This window comes from Parasteatoda tepidariorum, chromosome 8 (genome assembly GCF_043381705.1).
Source record: "Parasteatoda tepidariorum isolate YZ-2023 chromosome 8, CAS_Ptep_4.0, whole genome shotgun sequence".
Classification (NCBI taxonomy): domain Eukaryota; kingdom Metazoa; phylum Arthropoda; class Arachnida; order Araneae; family Theridiidae; genus Parasteatoda; species Parasteatoda tepidariorum.
Window position 1 is genome coordinate 34,755,770 of NC_092211.1, and position 21,744 is coordinate 34,777,513.

General features: G+C 27.1%; 1 protein-coding gene across 1 annotated transcript in view; it reads right to left on the reverse strand.

Annotated features, from left to right (window-relative positions):
• LOC122271584 (cell adhesion molecule Dscam1-like) overlaps window positions 1–21,744 on the reverse strand; it is a 384,849-nt gene that overhangs the window by 191,570 nt on the left and 171,535 nt on the right. Inside the window, exon 5 of the mRNA XM_071184629.1 lies at window positions 2,471–2,764. Coding sequence (XP_071040730.1) covers window positions 2,471–2,764 — 294 coding nt within the window. The remainder of the gene's footprint in view (window positions 1–2,470; window positions 2,765–21,744) is intronic.

The window sequence follows — 21,744 nt, forward strand, 5'->3', positions numbered from 1 at the left end:
TATATATATATATATATATATATAATAAAAGAAAGCCAATCACAGAACACTTGCTGTTATATATAATTAGTCAATACATATATATAGTCAATACAATATGCAATATATATTATGTATTGACTAATGTGCACGTTTTTCCTAAAAGTAATGCATGTCCGAGTGTCAGTCACAATTACCTCATTTGTATACTGCTTTCTATTCTCAGACTGATCTGCTGAAGTAGTGATTCAAACAATAGTTGACAGATCAGAGTTTACCAAATGCTTATAGTCAGGTTTACTAATTGAGTGAGATATTCACGATATCACTTTTCGCTCAAAAGATATCAAGCAAAAATAAAAACAACCTAATGCATGGCTCTTGTTGGATTCAAGATAACAAGACTGCAAAGGTATAATAACAGCAAAACTGAACTGACATACAGATTGTTTGCTCAGTGTAAAAAAATGAATAACATATTAAATTACTTGTATTTAGGGGTGGGCAAAATTGTTTTAAATTTAAATTCATTAAAATATAAATACTTTTAATTTGCAATCACTGGGAAAATATTTTCTGAATTTTCGAAGATTCCGTAGTAGTTGGAGTATTCGTAATAATGTCTAGGAGTAAATGATTCAGAAAAAAAAAATATGCTCTAAGTTTTGAAAACAAATTTAAGGGGAAATAAATACTTTTATTCTTTTGTATAATTCGAAGAGTTGCTTTACTTTCATTTTATATAAGAGCAAATAATAAATTTGTGTCGAGGCATTCAATCAGCAAAATTAATTTATGTATATCAAAACATGGATTAAATAAAGAGAAGTCTGCGTCATAATTTCAAATATTGGAATAAAATAATTAATTTGATATGCCTCAGGCAATTGGTTCTTTGGAGTAATTGGAAATGATGGTAATGAATAAAGAAATGCGGAATTAGATTACGAGTTATTATAAATTGATGTAACTGATATATTTGTAATGAAGAATTTAGTAAAAGTATTGTAATCGATTTTTAAATAGAATATTGAACTCGTAAACTAATGTTAGGTTATGACTCTCATGTTCCTTAAAAGTAATATAACCATATTTAGTATTATTTTTTCGATATTAAAAATAAATGCACTTTAGCTCCAGGATAACAAATTTTATATTTTCAGAGTTTTTTTAGGTAAAAATTCTCGTGAGTTATACTTTTCTGATGCAACCGTAGACAAATCCGATTTTATTTTGTGCGTAATTTGAAAATTCGTTACTTTTTAACAACCTGAGAGCAAAAACTGAAAAACACGAAATGCTGCAAAATCTATATTCCACCATACCTATTTTCTTTAAAACCTGCCTAAAACTAGTAATTAAAATATTCCAGAAATGAATTTTGTTTTGAATAAAAACATCTGCTGAAAAATGCCCGCCTTGACACTTATGTATATTAAATATTGTTGGAACTATTTTGAAACTAAAAAGATTTTATGCATGGAAAAATATTTATCCACGTGTATTAAATTTTTATCAATCTTTATGAATCTAAAACGGTTGTTAATTACTGATTACACTGGAGAGCCTTTCTTTTTTGTTTTCTGTTTCATGAAATATTTTAACGGATCTTGGATATTTTCACTTGGCTGATTTCAAATCTGCAATCGGTTTCCCTCTTTAAGCTACCTTTTTAAAATTACATTTTTAGTCCTCCTTTTTTGTCAACAGCACAAGTTAAAAAACGTTTTAGCTAGGTGTTCCATAAATGTTTCGAAAAACTTCTAGAAGTTAGGACATATTATTAGGATTAAAATTAAAAAGAAACTCTAGGCCGATAATTACGTCATTTGTCACTAGGGGAGTTAGCTATTGTCAACTGTTTCCTTGTCTACCTTTGAACAGGTCATAATAAGAAAGTGCTCCTAGCCAAGCATTTCCGGGGTTGGGTTTTAATAAATTTTAAATCCAGACTATGTACCTTAATTCCCGTAGAATTTCGTCACAATATTTAGGCGACCCCCTGTTATTTATAACGTTTTTAAACTTGCACATTTTGGTAAAAAATAGACTAAAAATGTCATTTAAGAAATTATCTTTAGGAACATATTTAATAACACATTTGTAATCCCCCTCACCCGAATTAGACAAGATTAAGAGATTACATGGATGCAAAAAAATTTTTTTCAACAGCGTTATTTAATATGATTAAAATAATTTTTATTTTAATAAATTTCTCATTAACCACCATTTCTATAGGTTTTACAATATAAATGTAATCTAAAAAGTATCACAGAAGAACGTTATAATCACAACAAATACCGCATTATAAGGCAAAAACCTGTTTCACGTTGTCACAGACGTTCGAAAATGTTTTGGGAGGAAAACTCCGAGACTGGCATAATTTAAAAAAAAAGGTTATTTAAATAACAGTTATATTTTTAACGATTCAGTAAAATTTTAATTTTAATATTAGAATGAGATATCCTGAGATATTATGTTACCTACTTACCATAAACAGTCAATTCTGTTTCAACACGTACTTCACCAATACTGTTATTGACAATGCAAATATATTTTCCTGTATCTTGTACACGGGCTCGTTCAATAAATAGACTACCATTCACCTGTAGCATTCTATCTCCCAAAAGCATTGGAATAAGTCTATTATTTTCTCGTCTGTACCACGTATATTGCGGTACTGGGTATCCTTGCGCTGTACATGGTATTTCAGCGTTTCCCCCTTCTTGTACTAAAGCTGATGTTCTTCCACTGGTTATTCTAGGTGGGATGCTTCCCGTTGGATCTGTAAGAATAATAATATTGTTCTTAATTTATTTTTTTAAAGGAATCCGCATTACTCTTTTTGATTTCTCTGAGAGAAAACAGTTTGATTTTTTATCAAAGTGAATACTGTTTTATTCTGTATAAAAATGAGTATCATTTTATTTCCTATGAAAATGTGTTTGGTTTTATTATATTTCTTTTAAAATAAATATACATTTTCCTTTTTTTTTCAAAAATGAGAATCGTTTTCAACTTGTTTTCTATGAAAATGACCATCGTTTTAATTTTATTTAATTTAAAAATAAGAGTAATTTTTTTTATTTTTCTAATTTTTTGTTTCTCTTAAAATTGAAAACCATTTTCTACATTTCATTTGCAAATGCACATTGATTTTTTTATTATTAAATATTATTAGTAAACTAAGGGAAAAAAGAAATTTGTCATACATTTAAATCAAATTTTTTATCATATAAAAACAAGTAAAGATTATTTTTTATTTTTGAACTAGGCTTTTATTGCTTATTTATATTATTTATAGAAAATAATAGATTTTCTCTTGGGTCACTGATAAACGTGAACAGTTGAAGAATAAATAATGCTTCTTCATATTTTAAAATTGACTGCTAGAATAATGAAAATAAAATTACAAACTAAGTTATAGCATGTACCAAACTTATCACACGCATAAAACAATAGCGTTAAAATTAATTTAAAGCAATATCTTTCCTCATAAAATGCATCCTAAATTTGCTGTTTTTGTTTATATTTTATGTGTATCTTTCCTGTTAGGTAATGACTCCCTTGACAATACCTTTCACACTGTAAGAGATTTATTATAAGAAGGAATAGTGAAAAAAGAGATAGGCGTTAAATGTATTTTATTTATAAAGAATAAATAAACTCTAAGCACGCATGTTCACTTATTTCTAAACTAAAAGAAATATTTGATTTAAAAAAATTGTATGTTAATAAAAATAAATTTAACAAATTTATCTGTTCGTAAATATTTTTTTAACATTAATAATACTTTGTTGGGCATCATTTTCTTTCTATTAGACTTTGTTTTCATTTAAGCTTTTAATTAGATTAATTACTTGCAAGTGACACAGATTAGAATTGAATAAAGTAACTAGAAAAATATATTATGTTTTTAATTAAAGCAAGTTTCTTTCTGATTAGATTTAATATTTCAAGATAGGCATTATCTTCATATGGAAGTAACATCGGTAAGCAAATAAGAAAAAATATCACCTTCTTTTACTGCACTTTAAAAAAATCCTTATCAAATTACGGTAAATTTTTCAATTTTAATCAGAACTTTTTATCGTAAAATGCATTTTTACAGAAACGTATTACGGGACAAAGAATTTGATATACCGCATTTTTTACACTTATAATTATCGTAAAATCAGTGAATCATTCTAATTAAATAAATATAACTGTAAAAATTATAATTGGATATTTAAAATCAAAAGTGAATTTTACGGTAAAATACTGCTTCGATTTAATTTTTGATTTAATTTAATATTTCAAGATAAGCATTATTTTTATGTGGAAGCAACATCTGTAAAAAAATAGGAATAATTATCACTTTCGTTTACTGCACTGTAAAAAATTCCGGATCAAATTACGGTAAAAACTTTGAATCATTTATTATTACCGATACATCTTACGGGTCAAAAAATCTGATATAGCGTATTTTTTATAATAATAATTACCATAAAATCAATCAATCATTCTAATTACATAAATATTACTGTAAAAATTATGGTTAGATATTTTATGTTAAAAATAGATTTTACGGTAAAATGCTGCCCCCAATGTAACGGTAATATATATCGCAATTTGATCAGAAATATTTTAAAGTGTATAAGATGCTAAATGTTAAGAATGAATGATTGCGACAGATAGTAAATAATCATGTTGATCAATTTCTTTACAAGACGCCCATCATTCAATTCAACGCTCCATACCTAAGAAAAGGATTACTCTGAATAAACATCTCAATATCAGTAATAAAATGTCAGCAATGCCTTTTAACTTCAAAGGTAAAGACTTCAGGGTAGAGAATATCAATAAATTTGTTTAATGCACATTGTTAATACGATTATTATTAATAATCTCCGGATATTACAATTAATAATGGAATAAACGGGGATAATAATCCGAGAGGGATGAATAGACCATTGCTTGTTCTACACTTCTCCGGTATACCTCACACTGAGATATTTTTAAGGTTATCCTTTATTTTTTACGCAGAACATTTTTCCTAAGATTGAACAACTCTGATAGATAGGGAACTTACAATTGATGGGATAATCCCATGTGATCTTGGACTTTGATATGGACTATGACTGTGTCATTATTTGGGTATTTTGAAGTTGTGCTTTGGCGAATGGTTTTTTCCACTCGAAAGAAACTATATAAATATACTTAACTCTATCCTCAAAATTACGTCGAAATGAATTTTTCTAAACAAGTCGGAATTATTGTTTGATTAAAGCAGTTTTCTGCAGATGTGCTGCATAATCAATTAGAATTAGGACCAAATAATATAAGCTTGAAGCAAACTATCGTAAAATGCGTCTTAAACTCCGTTAAATAATTCTACGGCGAAAAATGAATCATAAAAAACTTTTAAGCTTTGCAATAGGGGAATAATTTTGCAAATAATTAGCAAATAATTTTGATATTTGGCTAATCATATTTGGATCAATACCGCAAAAAATAAAGCAAAAAAAAATAAGTGTTTGCGTGAAAAATGGTATAAATCGACAAATTAAAATAGTGCTAACCTCTAAATCAATAAATTGGCTTATTATTATCACATTGCAGTCAAATATTTATGACATAATGCTTTAATGATAAGAATAAATTACAGAAAAAAGTTATAAACTGATTAATACAAACGGTCGTTTTTTAAATCGAGTTATTATTGCTACATTTTTTTAAAACTTATCAGGAAAGAAAAATAAATGCTTCCATCAAAAACCGTTAACTGTACATTGCTTCATTGCTTTGCAATACGCTCATTATTAATTGATACCATTTTTTAAAAAACCTAATAGTTTTTTTTTTCACTATTCAGAAATTTAAGAATTAATTAACAGTTAATTCTTACTGTTAAGTCTTACTTTCTAGATGAACAATTTTTCATTTCTAAAAAAATCTGCAAAAGAAACTAAATACAGAAACGGAAACTAATCTGAATCTTGCGTAAAGAGTAATTTAAATCTATTACGATAACGGTAAAAGAACAAAAGATTCTTTTTTCTCTCCGTTGATGATGGAAAAAGGTAATAAGGAATGATTCCTTATCATTTTTCGGCTCTTCACGTGACTAATGCATAACATTATTCATACATGATGTGAGATTTGTTTTATGCCAAGAGTTGAATTTATCTGTCAAGAATGGAACTTTAAATTGCAATTCATTACGATCTGAAAAATGGTAGGATTATAGTATGCTATTAGATGAGTCATAATGTTAAAAATGCCTTATGGATTTACATAAAGAAAATGAAAAATGGAGCCATTTGCTAAATTGCCAAGGATAATTTTACAACTATATACTAATTTTCTGATTTAAGTACGGAATTCATGGCGTTGTGGTAATAATCCTGTTTTACGATGTAGCTTTTGATTCCAAAGGTGATTTATTCCCGAAACCAGGGAAATATTATTTGTTTTAACCATTGATTTTGTAACGAACACTGTTTCGGCAGGGGTTATTTTTTGAAAGGAATCAGAGAGCAATGAGCATAACGTTTACGGAAAGCCATTCAATAATGATTATTTATTTATTTTGTTGATTTTAAGAAATAAAAATACTCAGAATATCATTTAAGTTGCTAGTATCAAATTGGGTTTCTGGTTATTGCTATTACTTATTTGAAGTAAGCGATAGGAGAGGTTTTTAATCAATATCGTTGCAGTCTGCTATTTTTCTATTCTTGAGATTGAAAACTCACTTATTTAAATTAAAATGCATTGAATGATATATTAAAGGTATTCGACTGCTTTATCGAACTTACTTATTACAATTCAGTAATATACAATACAATACATAGAATACAATACAATAAAATATAATAAAATTCGAATGTCACTAGAAAATTTCGAGTAATAGATCTGTAATTCTTGATTTTTATGTACACAATTTTAATAAGTGAAATATTTTATATTTTGTAACTTTGAATTAAAAGTTAATATCGCTTCTTTTCTAGATATTGCATACATAAAGTACTTTATTAGATATTCATAGGCACATAACTAGGTACTCATAGATGCAAAACTAGGTATTCATCTTGAACTTTAATTTATAAAATTAATTTAATACTTTGGATAAATATATAGAAGGAATAATGATTGTAATAATAATAATAATAATAATGACAAGGTGTCTGACCATTGACGAGTTGAAAGTCTATACAAAATTTTATGGGAGTTTAAATGTGCTTTACTTTCCTGTTAAAGAAAACCGGTTTGTGGCTGTAAAGAAAGCAATGAAAGTAAAAATAAAGCTAGAAACTAGAGCAGTAATATTAATTGTTTTTTTCTACATTAATCATTACTGTTTAGAATAATTATGGCATTCATATTTAACTTTCACGCAGATATATTCTAAAAAACTATAAGCTACCTATTGATTTTTTTTAAGTTTAAAATAAATATTTAATTGACGGTTCACGTGTTTAGATGAAATGCATTTGCATACAGAGAAAACAATATGGTAAAAACTGCCAGAATATGGAAAAATTTCCGTATTTCAGGCTCTATACCAAAATTCTGTTTAGTTTTTACCGATGTGCTCTGGTGATGATTATGGGGTTAAAGTTGATACTTTTTCATGTTACCTTTTTTGGTTAATCTAACTTCTCTGTTTTGTACTTAGCATTTTTTTTAAATGTGTGACAATAAAAACTATAATTTAAAAAAAAAAGAACTAAATTTCCGTTAAACTGCTTTCATATGAGTGAACTGTTACGATGACAAAATAATGGGCTTTAATGCTGTATATTTGGATTTATAACCAAATTTATGTATTTTTCTTCCCTATCATACAGTATCGTAATATTAGCAGAATATTTTTCTCAGTTTATGTGAAATAAAAATTATTTTGAAGCTTAATAACAATGTTAAATGTAAAGCTTTAATTTAAGGACTTAATCATGATAATTAGCAAACATTGACTTCAAAACTTAGACAAGATAAATTAATAGAGTTCATTAAAAGGTGTGATTATACTTTAAGGAGGTTGTTGAAGTGGAAATGAAATGTATGTTGCCGTGTACGACATCATTAAGGAAACTTTAAAGAATGAATAAATGTAGAGGAATAATTTTGATTGCAGGGTAGCGAAGATACATTCGTCAAAATTTTAAATTATTAAATTCCAAGAATTTTTCATTCGTCTAGATATTAATGATTAAAGTTGTGTATCTGAATGAAATAAAATATTATAATGTTTTATATTTGTTCCTTAATGCTAATTACTGATAACTTTCTTTTTTTTAAATCAATGTTTATCATCTTAACAACATATTACATTTCCTTTTAATTATTTTGAATTATACTCAAAAGCTTGATTACATACAATATTGAATCAAGTTAAAGGTTTAATTTAATAAAATATTACCTGTCAACATGCATGTGCTAATTATCGATAATTTTCTTTTTTATTAAATAAATGTTTATTATCTTAACAAAATATTGAATTTCCCTTTAATTATTTAGAATTATAGTAAAAATATTTTATTACATGCAATATTGAATCAAGTTTAATGTTTATCTTAATGTTTACCTGTAAATATGTAAAAAATCTGTTTTCTTACATATTGCATGTGATAAATTAAACTCTGTAAATTAATTTTATAAATGTTTGTATTTTTCATCATATTAACAGACTAATTATCAAAAAAAATTATAATTCGTAAAAATATTTTTTTTTAAATATTTAATGCTTCTTTAAAACTAGTTTATATAGGAATTCTATGAATGATAATAATAATGAGAATTTCAATCGTTCTAGAGTTTGAAAAAATAAGCAAGAGACAAAATTGAAAAATTTTATCATATTGCAAAATGACTTTTTATAAAGGTGAAAAAAATCTAAATATGTAAAAGTTTCAAAAACATATAGAAATTTTTCTGTTTACTCTCTGAAACATAACAATGTTTTTAACCTCTCTTGTCAATTTTTCATTCATTAATTCTTCTGAAAGATCCGAAAAGTTAATACACATTTTACTTTAAATTTCATTGTAAAAATATCAACTATTATTTAACTTAACATTAACTATTATTAACTTTATTCACTTTAAACTTTATTCCAAGAAATATCAACTATTATTTCTATCAACTATTATCTTTACTATAAACTATTATTTATAATTAACTACGAACCATCTTAAGTTCATTTACTTATTCCTATTAATTTTATGCATTATTTTTCTTATGATAATTTTCCTTTGATATTTTAAATTATCCAATATATTTTTGTTTAAATAATTATTTCTTTCTCTGGTTAATTTTTGAAATAATCTCTTTTTCAAATAAGTTAATCTTAAAAATGCAAAATTGAAAGCAAAATAAAACAATTCTAAAGTACTACTCTAATAGTAGGCCACGCACAGGATAAATATTGCTAAAGATTGCACTGCTTAGAAAAGTAATGAGTTCTTTTGTTTGGCAAATAGCAATAAAACTTTTGGTATATATTGTTTATAAAACAGGAAAAAGAAATTTGTTACAAAAAATAGTTTACATTTTGATCAGTGTGACATATTTAAAGTACGAAAAAAGGAAGTTAAAAATTTTGAAAATTTTGCAAACTAGAATTCAAAACCATTAACTTATTCTACTCTTTGTCAATAAAGACAAACTGAAAAAATATTTATAAGCTAAGTTTGAAAAGACCATGGATTTACATGCGTTTCGTAACAAGAAAGGGGAAAAAAACAGGCGCCCTTTCAGATTAAACTATGTTTTACGCATGCATAATGTGCCATGTTGCTGCAATGTATTCAGAAAAATCGTTAATGTTTTGGTTTAACTCACTGTTATATAATTTAATCCTTTTTTGACGGAAAAAAAAGAATATATAGTGTTAATAAGAAACTATGGAATGATTAAACAAAAATTTGCATTTCCAATTTAATTTTTTTCTCTTCCATATGCGCCTTTTTTCAACTTTTGAATAAAATCCATGCTTATATTTTTACTGTAGAATGTTTTTCCTATGGTACCCACATCCTATATTCCAGATTTCCTATACACCCGTCAGTCAAGCAAGGGCTCTTGTTTCAAGCAGAATAACTTTGATTATAACCATCCAGAACGACCACCTAAATATTACGATCAAAAGTTTTTAAATATGTAAAGTTTTTTTCTTATTATTTTTGACTGAGCATTTTGGAAGACAAAATCCAACTTGCAGAAGTGGAAAAACATTTTGCGTTCCGGCCTTTTAATTCTGAAAAAAATTAAGAAGAATTATATGCATGGTTGGTATTTTGGGAAAAAAGTGAAATTTAAAATCGATGATTTTGGAGAAATTATCGTTATTACTATCGGAATAAAAAAATTATCGTTCAAAGTAAAGAGAAAAAAAAGGAATTTTTGATTTCATATTACTTTCTTATCTATGATCAATGAATCAATGAATCATTGACTAATGAAATTGATTAATAATATCAATTGGACACATAAACTACTGACATTCTTTTATACATTTTTAAACATACTTAGAATTAAAATACACATATAAATAAATTATATAAAGATTTAAAGTAAAAACAAGTACCAAACCAACAAATAGCAAAATTATTAGATTTTAACTTAAAGGTGTATATTTTTTAAAATCTTATTTTCCTAAGAGAAACTGTAAATTTACCCAAATTAAATTATCATGCGCTATAAATCCATGAGTGCATATGCATATTTAATGCTTTACAAGACGTTTAAAGTTATATGCTTCCAAATTACAAAATCAAGGTTGTATATTTATTTGGTTGATGTAAACGAAAGAACTTAACATATTTAATTACAAAGAGAAGTAGTACTTCAAAAGATTCTTTAAATACGCAATTAAAATTCAAAACATTGAGTTTTAGTTTGAAATATTGGTATTAAATTGTTCAGAAATTTTATCCTCCTTGACAAAAGAAAAATTACAGTTTTAAATATTATTCCAAACAACAACACTTCAAAGCAGTATTTCAAAACTAGTAAACAGTCTGTTTAATGTGAAATATTCGATGTTTTCAACGTAGATATCCATCATTGTTTATCCATAGATATATTTAATAGCAAAGTCAATTAAAAAGTTTCAAGTAGGATTCATACTGTTAGTTTTCCTTACAACCAATTCGTATAAAAAGATGAAAGTTTCAAATTCGTATCATCTACAGTAACGTTAATGAAATGAAAAATTTAAATCTCCGTGTGTCCAACACCGTTTCTTCTATCCTCGTGAAATGTGGACAAATCAACTAATTGATATTAAAATTTTACTAACTTTTATTTTCTTAATAAATAAAATATATAAGAAACTACAAAGAAAATATTTAATAAGAAAATATAAAATTATCCTTTAGAATTATAAAAATTTCGTTTCCTAAAAAAATAAACTTTAATGTCGGAAATTTCATCATTAGTGTAACAAAAATTATATTTGCTCTGTACCGATGTGTGTAAACCGTAAATTTCTACCGGTTTCTTAGAGAAAAGTATAACATTTTTAAACTTTAGTCTGAAATATTCTTCGCTATAACAGAAAAATAAGGCCACCATAAAACTCAATTGGAATTACGAATACCAGAAATTTGCCCCTTCGCATTCAAAACGATTCATTTCCAACTTTGAAAAGCAGACCTTCTGAACACCAATAAAAAATTTTACCCTGAAAAGAAAAGTAGCTGCATGCATTAACCTTAAATAACGCTTTTGAATATTTACTTTTTACCGGTACTTTTTATCGCTTACCGTACGGTACTTTTTACGGTGAAAACCATTTTAACCGGAGCATGGCACGGAAATTAAAATCTGATGTACCATAATTTTTACAGTAATAATTACTGTAGTATCACTGAATCACTCTAATTAAATAAATATTTCTGTAAGAAACGCAGTACAATATTTTACGGTAAAAATTAATTTTAATTTTAAGTGCATTTTACGGATGATGCACTCAAAATGCGGATACTTTATACCATAATTCAAAACAAAGATTTTTTTTAGTTAGAAAGTTAAGATTGAAAGAGCCTGTTTGTGACTAATTTATATAAATATAAGCATTTTCATAATGCAATATTAACGCAATATTTACATAAATATTTATTTACTTATTTACATCTTTAAAAAAGTTACTCTTATTTAAGCTTACCAATTCATTGTTTGTAGATAAATTAATTTTTATTTGAAATAAATTAATTGTTTTAAATATTTTACGAACTTTTATTTTCTTATGAAATTTATATAAGGAAACACAAAGAAAATATTTTATAAGAAAACATAAAAAAGTATGAAATTCTTTTCCTCAAAAAATAGAATTGAATGTCTGAAATTTCTTCTTTAGTGTAACAAAAATTATATTTGCTCTATACCAATAAGCGTACACCGCAAATTTCTATGGGTTTCCTAAAGAAAAGTATTACATTTTCAAACTTTCGTCTGAAATATTCTTCGCTAAAAAAGAAAAATAAAGCCACCATAAAACTCCATTGGAATTACGAATGCCAGAAATTTGCCCCTTCGCATTCAAAACGATACACTTTCAACTTTAAAAAGCTCACCTCCTGAATACCAATAAAATGCTTTACCATGAAAAGAAAAGTAGCTGCATGCATTTACTTTAAGTAACGCTTTTGAATACGTGCTTTGTGTGATATAAAAAGGAATCGGTAACTCGGGGTGATTTACGCGCTGTCATCTGAGAATTCCTAACTTCGATCGTATTTAGAAGTAATGGTAACCTAGTTACGTTTCCTGGATTATTTCCTGAGTTACCCGATTATTCCCAACTCGTGGAAGTTTTATCAGTTCTAAAAGAGTATGTAAAACGAGTGAGAGAGATAAGTGAATAAAGAGTTAGTTTCAGAAATTCTGTAAAGTTTTCGGTTTTTTAAACGAGGCAATGAACTTGTAAGTCTTTAATGAATGAAATCGTTATTTTAATTTTCTAAATGCTTTAAATGTTGGTCTTTAAAATTTTTGCTTGATTAATTAAACAAAGTTTCCCCTCTTTTCCAAAAGATATAATAGAGATTGTTTTTTTTTATAATTTAACACAGAATGATGTTGAAAAATTTTTTTGTATCGTGTATGAAGCAAGAGAATTGATAAACATTTTAGTTATACCTTTAACACTTAAATACTGTTCATTATTAAAATTTTTGAAAGTTAGACAAAAATAATGTTTTTAATTTTTTAGGAGTTACATTTCGCTTTTTTTAAATTTACTATTTAATTTTAAAACAGTCTAATTAGTAATGTAATTAAATATCTTCGGTTGATCCAGGGCTCGAAAAACAGCCCGTCCGCCCGTCCTCGGCGGTCAAAAATTCCCCAAGGACAACGAATTTCTCGAATCCGACGTCCGTGCAGACGGCCATTTTCCCGTTAATGTTTGTGATACATATTCAATTTTTGTTATCTTACAAGAGTCTAGAGCCTCACTTCTAAAATGACCCTCTAATCTAGAAATCCCGTTAATTCCTTCGTCACTATATATTCCCTTGTCTCTAGAAATACTAGGTTACTATTAGTGACCTAGTATTTCTTTTATTATTGCATAATGTAATCCTAGTATTAGTAATCCTACTAACTACTAATTCATTGTGCAATTTATATAAATGTTTGTAATAAATAAGAGAAAATTATATTTTTATTTATTTAGAAGCTACGGGTTAGTTTCAAAGGAGGATGGGTACATTTTTGCACAAGCCGTCCTCGGTGACGGGTAAAATTTCTGAGTTTTTTCGAGCCCTGGTTGATACTTAAGATTACATTATATTTCTCATAGAACGAGAAACATGGTACATTTTATCAGACTCTGATAGTTTTGACAATACTTTTTTCTCAGTGCACTGTACAAATAATTTACTATTTACTATGTACATAGGTCGATTTTATTAATTCATTAAAATGCATTGGTTCATAAATAATTTAACACATAGATATAATTTGATAAATATAGTTAATAAAAGTGAAAAACGAAAATAATAATTATTAAACAATTACAGCTGGAGGATATGTACAAAATAAATAAAGTAACGAGAAAAAATTTCAGAGCATGTAATCAGGAAGTAGTTCTTTGTAAAATTACTTTTGTGTGAAAAAAATATGATATCTCTGCGTTGAAAGCTCATAAAAATCTGTCTTAAATGAAGATGCAAGTTTAATTCACGCGTGCAATTTAAACTTACTGTAATATGATTGGATAATCTGGGATGTATTTATATTACATTCAGATAATTTATTCTACTGAAAGAAATTATTGGAAGCCAATATTCAGGTACTGAAAGGAAATAATAATTTGTTTCAAATATCATCAACGATGTATTTTATCGTTTGATCATAATTAAGTTTGATCGTTAATGTTTTGACTGTAAATATAAAATCTAAAACTGAAGAGAAAATTAGAAAAAAAAGTGAGCTTCATCTCAAAAGATGCATCGAAAATCTAGTTACACTTAAAATTTCATTGAAAGATCGTAACTAAACTGCATTTTTTTGCTTCGAAATTGTAAAGCTGAAGCTTTTTTTTATCTGTGTGTAATTATATTTGAAAAGCTTCGTTTCGCAAAATATTTAACGAGCTCGCTTCATTTTTTAACTCCAAAATACCTCATTGAAGTGCTTTCTAAATAAATTTGTATTGAGTGCAGTTTGGGAACAGAAATGAACTAATTTGTGATACGATTAAAAAAATCAAAGGAAAATAAACTCTCCGAAAATTCATTTAATCATACCCTATCTGAGGAATCGATTCAGAGAAAAATCCTGTTAATTACGGTTCGTGGGGAAAACATTTAAGTAAAAAAAGTAATGAAATCGTTAAGTAAAGACTATTATTTTCATTAAAATAAAATGTCAATTTATAACTTTTAAATGATAAAATCAGCTTATATCAATATTTTTGTTTCTATGATTCTTTGGTAATTAATCTGGAAAAAAATGACGAAAAGGTAAAAAAATATATATGTATAATTTAGTTAAAGCTTTTCAGGTGTTTTTGTGAGAGAGTCGAATTAATTTAGATTTTCAAATTGTATTCCTATATGCGAAATATGATGTGAGAAACATATTTTGCAACATACATAATCGTTGAAAATAGTATTTTATAAAATTTTGTTTACAAGACTTAATTTTTAAGTTTACCAAGTGAATGACTTGCAATAACATTGAAATAAATGATCAACCTATTTTGTATGTACAGTGCAAAAAAAAAAGTTGCTGAATAAATAACGGACCACACTGTTAGAAATTTCTCGGAAGAAATGGTTAAATAACAATTGATTGCATGGCTATTTTACCATATTTAATCAACACAGTCAAATAACCATAAATGAAATGGTAATCAAACTGTTAAGTTTAAGAAAAACTGTTCATTAACTGCTTTCACCTAATACGGTTAAACAACCAGAATTTTATCGCACCAACTAGAACCACCTAATGAAGCTACTTAGTTCTTCGCTACTGCGTACATATCATAGCCGAGTGGGTTCACCCGTCAATCTCATGACCATCAGAACTGGAGTTCGAGTCCTAGTGTTGACACTACAATGTTTTCTCCATTCCGTTCTGCACGTGAAGAATTCCCAGTGTCCGACACTCTTCAATGACCATTAACTTAGAAAAGCCGAGCTTCTATGTCTGGTTAAAAAATTATTACATTTTTAAAAGATGCTTGTTGTAAATGGTTAAAAAACCGTATAGTTTTGTATTTATGGTTTTGTAACGATATTTTTGTAAATGGTTATAATACCATAAAGGAAAAAAAATATTTTCCGTAAACTTTATGGTTAATCGGATGGACAGACAGCTGCCAGTTATATTACCGTAATTTTATAAGGAAAATTTTAACAGTGCACCCTGAATAACTTTTCATCTAGTGATCAAATCTTCATGTTCCTCTGCTCAATTGCAGTGGTTCGAAGGTCGAATAGTTATTCAGAAATTGAGTTTTGAAAAACGCATAAACATAAAATTCTATTTTTCAGGAACTACTCAACCGAATTTACTAAATTTTTGAATTTTTGCCATATAAAATTGCAAACATTAAAATTATGTTTAAAATTGCGTACCTTACAATTCAAAACTTTTTGATTATTAATAAATAAAACATTAAATATTCACGAAAATTTATTTTTAGCATTGAATTATCTCTGAATAAACGAATTTTTTAATTATGTGAATTTTTTTTCAATTTGTTCTGGAAATATGTTGAAATACACAAGTAAAATTACTATTGAGGGGTTCAAACTTGCGATCGCGCTCCTAAACAAGCTATAGGGCCATATTTTACAGATTGCTGATACCTCCTGTATTTAGGGTGTCAGAAATCTCAATCAGCTGGAAAAAAAAAGATATTTATTCGGAGAAAGCACTCCACTAATAAATTAGAATATTTAAATTAACCCTCATCGTGTGATTAAGATTGAATCCTGGCGCATGAGCACCCGATTATCAGATCAAATGTTATTCGAGATGCTCCATTTTTTTGGCATGTTGGATCTACATTAAAAACTATGCATAGTTTTTAATTTCGTTTTTTCGCTTAAGTATCACTTTATTCATTTTCGGTTGTGTCTCCGTGCGTTTCTATATGTTTTTTATAAGTTTAGAAATTTTTAATGTTCTGAAGAAAGAAAATCATTACTTCCTCAAACATAATATAATGATTAATGATTTCCGTTACTATAACGACCGTTTGTTAATTATTATTATCTTTGAAATTTAAATTTAAAAAAAAAATATTTTTTTCACGCGCTTGTTTCATTGCTTCAGTTTTGTCATTTAAATATTAGTTAATTTTAAAGTTTCTTACGGTTTAAGAAACGAAACAAATAAGTGAATCGATGAATCAGCGAGTCAATACATTAATTAATCAGAGAAACATCTAAAAAAAATAAGAATAAAATGGGATACAACGTTATGACGTTATATATTTTATAAATTCTTTTGTATAATGCTTCACCGTTTTTATTTTTATCCTATTATGTTTTCCAAGTTTTGCTTAAAATTTTGATGCATTTTTGTACTCCCATAATATAATAATAATATAATATTATAAAATTATGTAAATAATTCTAACTAAATTTCTGGATGCAAGAGATACTACCTTTTTTCTACATGATTATAACAAATATTTTTTTAATGAAGTTTTAAAAATTATTTGTAATTATAAAAGATGCGGCTGTAATTGAAAACTTCAATATTTCGTATGTTTTTTTTTCTATTTTTTAAAATATTTCTTACTTAAAAATCGCTCAATTCTTATGATTGTTAAAGATAAAAATTTACATGCTCGTTCAACACTCTAATTTGGAAGATGACAGATTTAAAACTAAAAATGGAGCAAAAACACGATAGTTTTTTCCATATCTTTTATAACTTTTTTTTTTTATTTTTGAAGGAAAAAAGCGAGAAATTGTGGTTTTAAAATGGATCAAGAATAAAAACGGAAAATAACTTTTAGAAGAAAAAATAATATTTTTCCCTATTCCAAAGATTATATTATTTTTTCTCCTTTCCTTTTCCAGGTCTTATGACAGAAAAGTTTTCGGAAGATTCTTAAAAAAAAAATCAATCTATTTTTTCTACCAAATCACTTCTGAAATTCATGCGATCAAGCAGCAAGGGAGGATATAACTATAATTTACTGCTCCGATTCGCACCTTCCCAAACTTTAAGATGGTAGTAAAAATGGAGAAAAATATTTCCTCCCCAAAGAAATGCATTTTTTACTTACTTACAGAAAAAAGATTTTAGAGCTTAGTAAAAGAATTGTTATTACCGGAATTTCCAACAAAAAGGTGATTTTTAAGAGTTTAGCTTACAATTATCTATTCAAGAAGGCAAAAATAAAATAAGTTTTCGAGCACTGTTCATATTTAGTAAATAAAGTCAGTGAAATTTTTGAAACTGAAGCAATTTACACTTCTTGTAGAGAAATTTATGTATAAAGTCTGCTCATAAAATCATTCGTTTATTTTGAAACATAACATTGAAAAAATATGATTTTAAATGTTTATTAAGTTTTATAAATCTTTTTTTACGTTATTGAAAGTTTATACGAGGAAAATAAAATTCTGGCAAAATTGTGGCCTTAAAAAAATCATATTTCTGATTAATGAAACTAAAATATACAGTATTTATATAATTCAATTGTTATTTGCTTCGTTGTAGGTAACTTTACCTAAAATTCTGGATTTAAAAATTTTAGTTCTGGATATTTCGCCAATAATTTATAACTGTGTAAAAATACATTAAAATTGAGAAGTAATAATTTGCATACTTCAATTTATTTATTTTCAAATCTTTGCTTTCGTTTAATATTTCTTTAAAGGGAAAAATAGTATTATTCAGTTTAATTTGAATTTACTTAATTTTGTAACTCTTCCAATAGGTGGTTGGCCCCGCTAAGACTCTTTACCACTCAGTATATAATAATCATAAAACTGAAAGTATTGTTAACTTTACCAAAATTATTGTCAAAGCGCTTTGGTAAACGTTACCCATATTTTAGTATTCCCATAGAGCTAGAAACACGGTAAATTTTGCTATATTCTTGTAGTTTTTGACGCAATTTTTTCTCAGTGTAGAACTTAACTGTCCCTCTGAGCGAGTTTTGTTTTTCAAATCTGTCAGAGGTATCTTACTGTATCTCAAAGTTGAAGAACGAATATCTGATCATTTACAGTATAGGAAATACACACTAAAGAAATAATATACGTACTAAAGAAAGAATTTCTCTTTCACAAAATACATAAAAATTAATTGAGCGGTATACGTATTTATTTTTTATAAAATTTATTATAAAGAATGATATGCAATTCGAAGATTGTTTCTTTCTCCAAGTACAAACCTTTTTGCTTTATTTTAACGTTATACAATAGCAAAAAATCTTCCAGTTTTGTATTTTAAAAAGTGCATCATGTAATATATAAACATGTGTTACGACTAAAGGTTTATGTTTTTAATATAATACCTATTTTCCGTTTATTTCAGATAAAAATCTCACGGGTGAAATTTTAAGCCAGGAATAAAACATTTCGCAAAATTTAAAGATTTTTAACTGGCTATAGTATTATATGATTAAAAATTAGTTAATAACTCTAGTTTTCTTGATTAATGTAAAAAACGTCATTACTCTATTTATTTAAACAATCCAAGTTATATTAAACCAAGTTATATGTTCATTTTTAGATTAAAAGGTGACGTGTTAATTTTAGTATTTAATAAAAATATGCATAAAAATATATACTGCCAAGTTCTAATCTGTCACTCGTAGTCTTACAATAAACTTACTTGTAGTAACATTAAAGAGCATTTACGACTGTGAGCTGAGAATCGTGAACTTAAACAATGCCACTTTTCTAAAATATAGAATGTCTAAAATAATGACATAATTAGGAATTCAAACAGTATATTAATGTTATAATTATGCTACATAAAATATTTTTGTTTCAATATTTTCTCTAGCTTTTATATTGTATTATAAAAGGATGTTTTATTATGAATAAGAGTATATGCACAATTACTTTAAAAGGATTATATTTAGTTGGAAATGTATGGTGACAATGCCAACTAGTCTTTTTAATAAAAGCATGTTTTATAAAGTGCAACGATTTCATTTTTTTTCTAGAGCTTCTGACAAAAATGAATACAACACTTTTAAAGAGTATTATCTCGAATCATTTGCTTTTTTCAATTCTACACTACCATGAATTTAACCTATTACAGCATTTTGATTTTCTAACTCAATTAAATTGTGTAATTTAAATTTCAAACAAAAGCTATTTTGTGGGAAGTAAAACATGTTGGAAAACTTTCAAATTACTAAGGATAAAATATTCAGTAACTATGTCTGTTTTTATTTTTTTTTTAAAAAAAAACTTCTTAATGCTGAATGGTTTTTTATTTTTTTCGTTTTTTTGTTGAAAAACTAGAAAGAACTTACAAAAATATATTTTTTAAAAAATCCGGACTAATAAAAGTAATAAGTTCTTTTTTCTCTAAAAATTGCAAATATTTACTATTTAAGTGTCTAAATTTACTTCAAGAATTAGAAGAATTTTAATTAGTGAAAATGATATGCATTCGTTTTTAATCGTTTTAAAACCAAATTAATAATACAGAACACTATGTAAAATTTCTAAACAATTGTTGATTAAAAATTCCAATAAATTTTATACCAATCAAATTCACTGCTTTGAATCCAATCTCAAGAGTTCACGAAAATTCGGAAATTTATTTCAAAAGAGTAATCGAGAATAGAACATGCGCACTGGGATTTAAATTCAAAATTGAATTAAAACGAGCGCCAAATCTCGTTTGGACTAGGTGTTCTTATATCTGTATGAACACATGCAGCCTGCAGTATCGAGTGTCACAACCAATTGGCCGACGTGTTCTTTCAAAGCAACGACGCGTTAAACGCTCCTCCTGACAGTTATACCTTGCCTGTCTGCTCCCCAAAAGCTCCAGCCCTATCCTCTGAATTTAATCTGCATCTGTCCCAAAATTCTGATACACAGAAAGAGCCCTTTCACAAGCTTACATTCTCTCATCCATAGCATGTCCCGGATATTTCGCTTCTAGAGATCCTAATGCAACGGAGTCTTCCTGGCTCATTTTAGCGTTAAGACGGAGCCTTAATGAATGGCCGGATCCGGCAGGGGGGGGGGATCCAGGAGGGGCTCTTTATTTGCATGAAGTCAACTGAGGGAAGTGTAATTGTGGTGGCAGGAGGTTTTATTAGAATGCAAAGACCATCTTACGGTGCGTCGCATCTCGTATGTCTGGATTTAAAACAGATTCCACCTTACGGGAGTGATGCGTCTTTTATTTACAAGTTATTTTGTGCAGCGACAAGGAAGCTAGATTTAATGCTTTTCAGTATTCTGAATTTGGGTGCAGAAGGGAGTTTTAACTATTTTGAAAGAATTAATCTTCGAAGTTTTGAGAGTTTGCCTGTGAAAACAGAATAATATGTTAAACAAGGTTTGAATAATTGAAAAAATTATAAGTTTATTAAATAAAACTAGACTTTTTTCTCAGCTTAATTCGAACTGTAAAAAAAAATATAAAAGCAAATCTTGTAAGTCTGAATTTAAAATTTTTTCAGACTTGTGTGTGGGAGGCTTCTTTTAATTATAAGTTATTTTATGCATTGATACGCAAGCCAGATTCAATGTTTGTCATTTCAGTATTCTTACTTCGAATACAGAAGTGTTTTCACTTCTTTTTTTAAAAATAATTCTTAAAATTTTTAAGAGTTGATTTGTGAAAAATGAATGATGAATTTGTGACATTTCTGAAAACTAAGTTATTCTTGAAGAGAAAACAAAATAAGTTTAAAATTTCAAATTTAGCATGCATTTTAGTTTTAACTATTGCATTTTAGAGGTTGCTGAGAGGTTGCTAATATAATACTAAGGTTTAATTTGATGGGATAAATATACTATAGACTGATTTGATAAGATGGATACATAATGAAGTACTTTTTTGCGCTTCTTTTCAAATTAAAAAAATATGAATGTTATATTTTGTGCCCCTTTTCTGAATTGCAACGGAATGTGCTCTTAACTTAACTTAAGAAACTCTAAACTGACCAAATTAGCTATGCTTTACTGTTACATGCCTGCAGCGCAGCTATTAAAATAGCATATTAAATAATATTAAAATGGTACATTATTTATACAGCGCTATCGAAAACACCTCTCTCTCTGTATACATATTTGCATATATATATATATATATATATATATATAT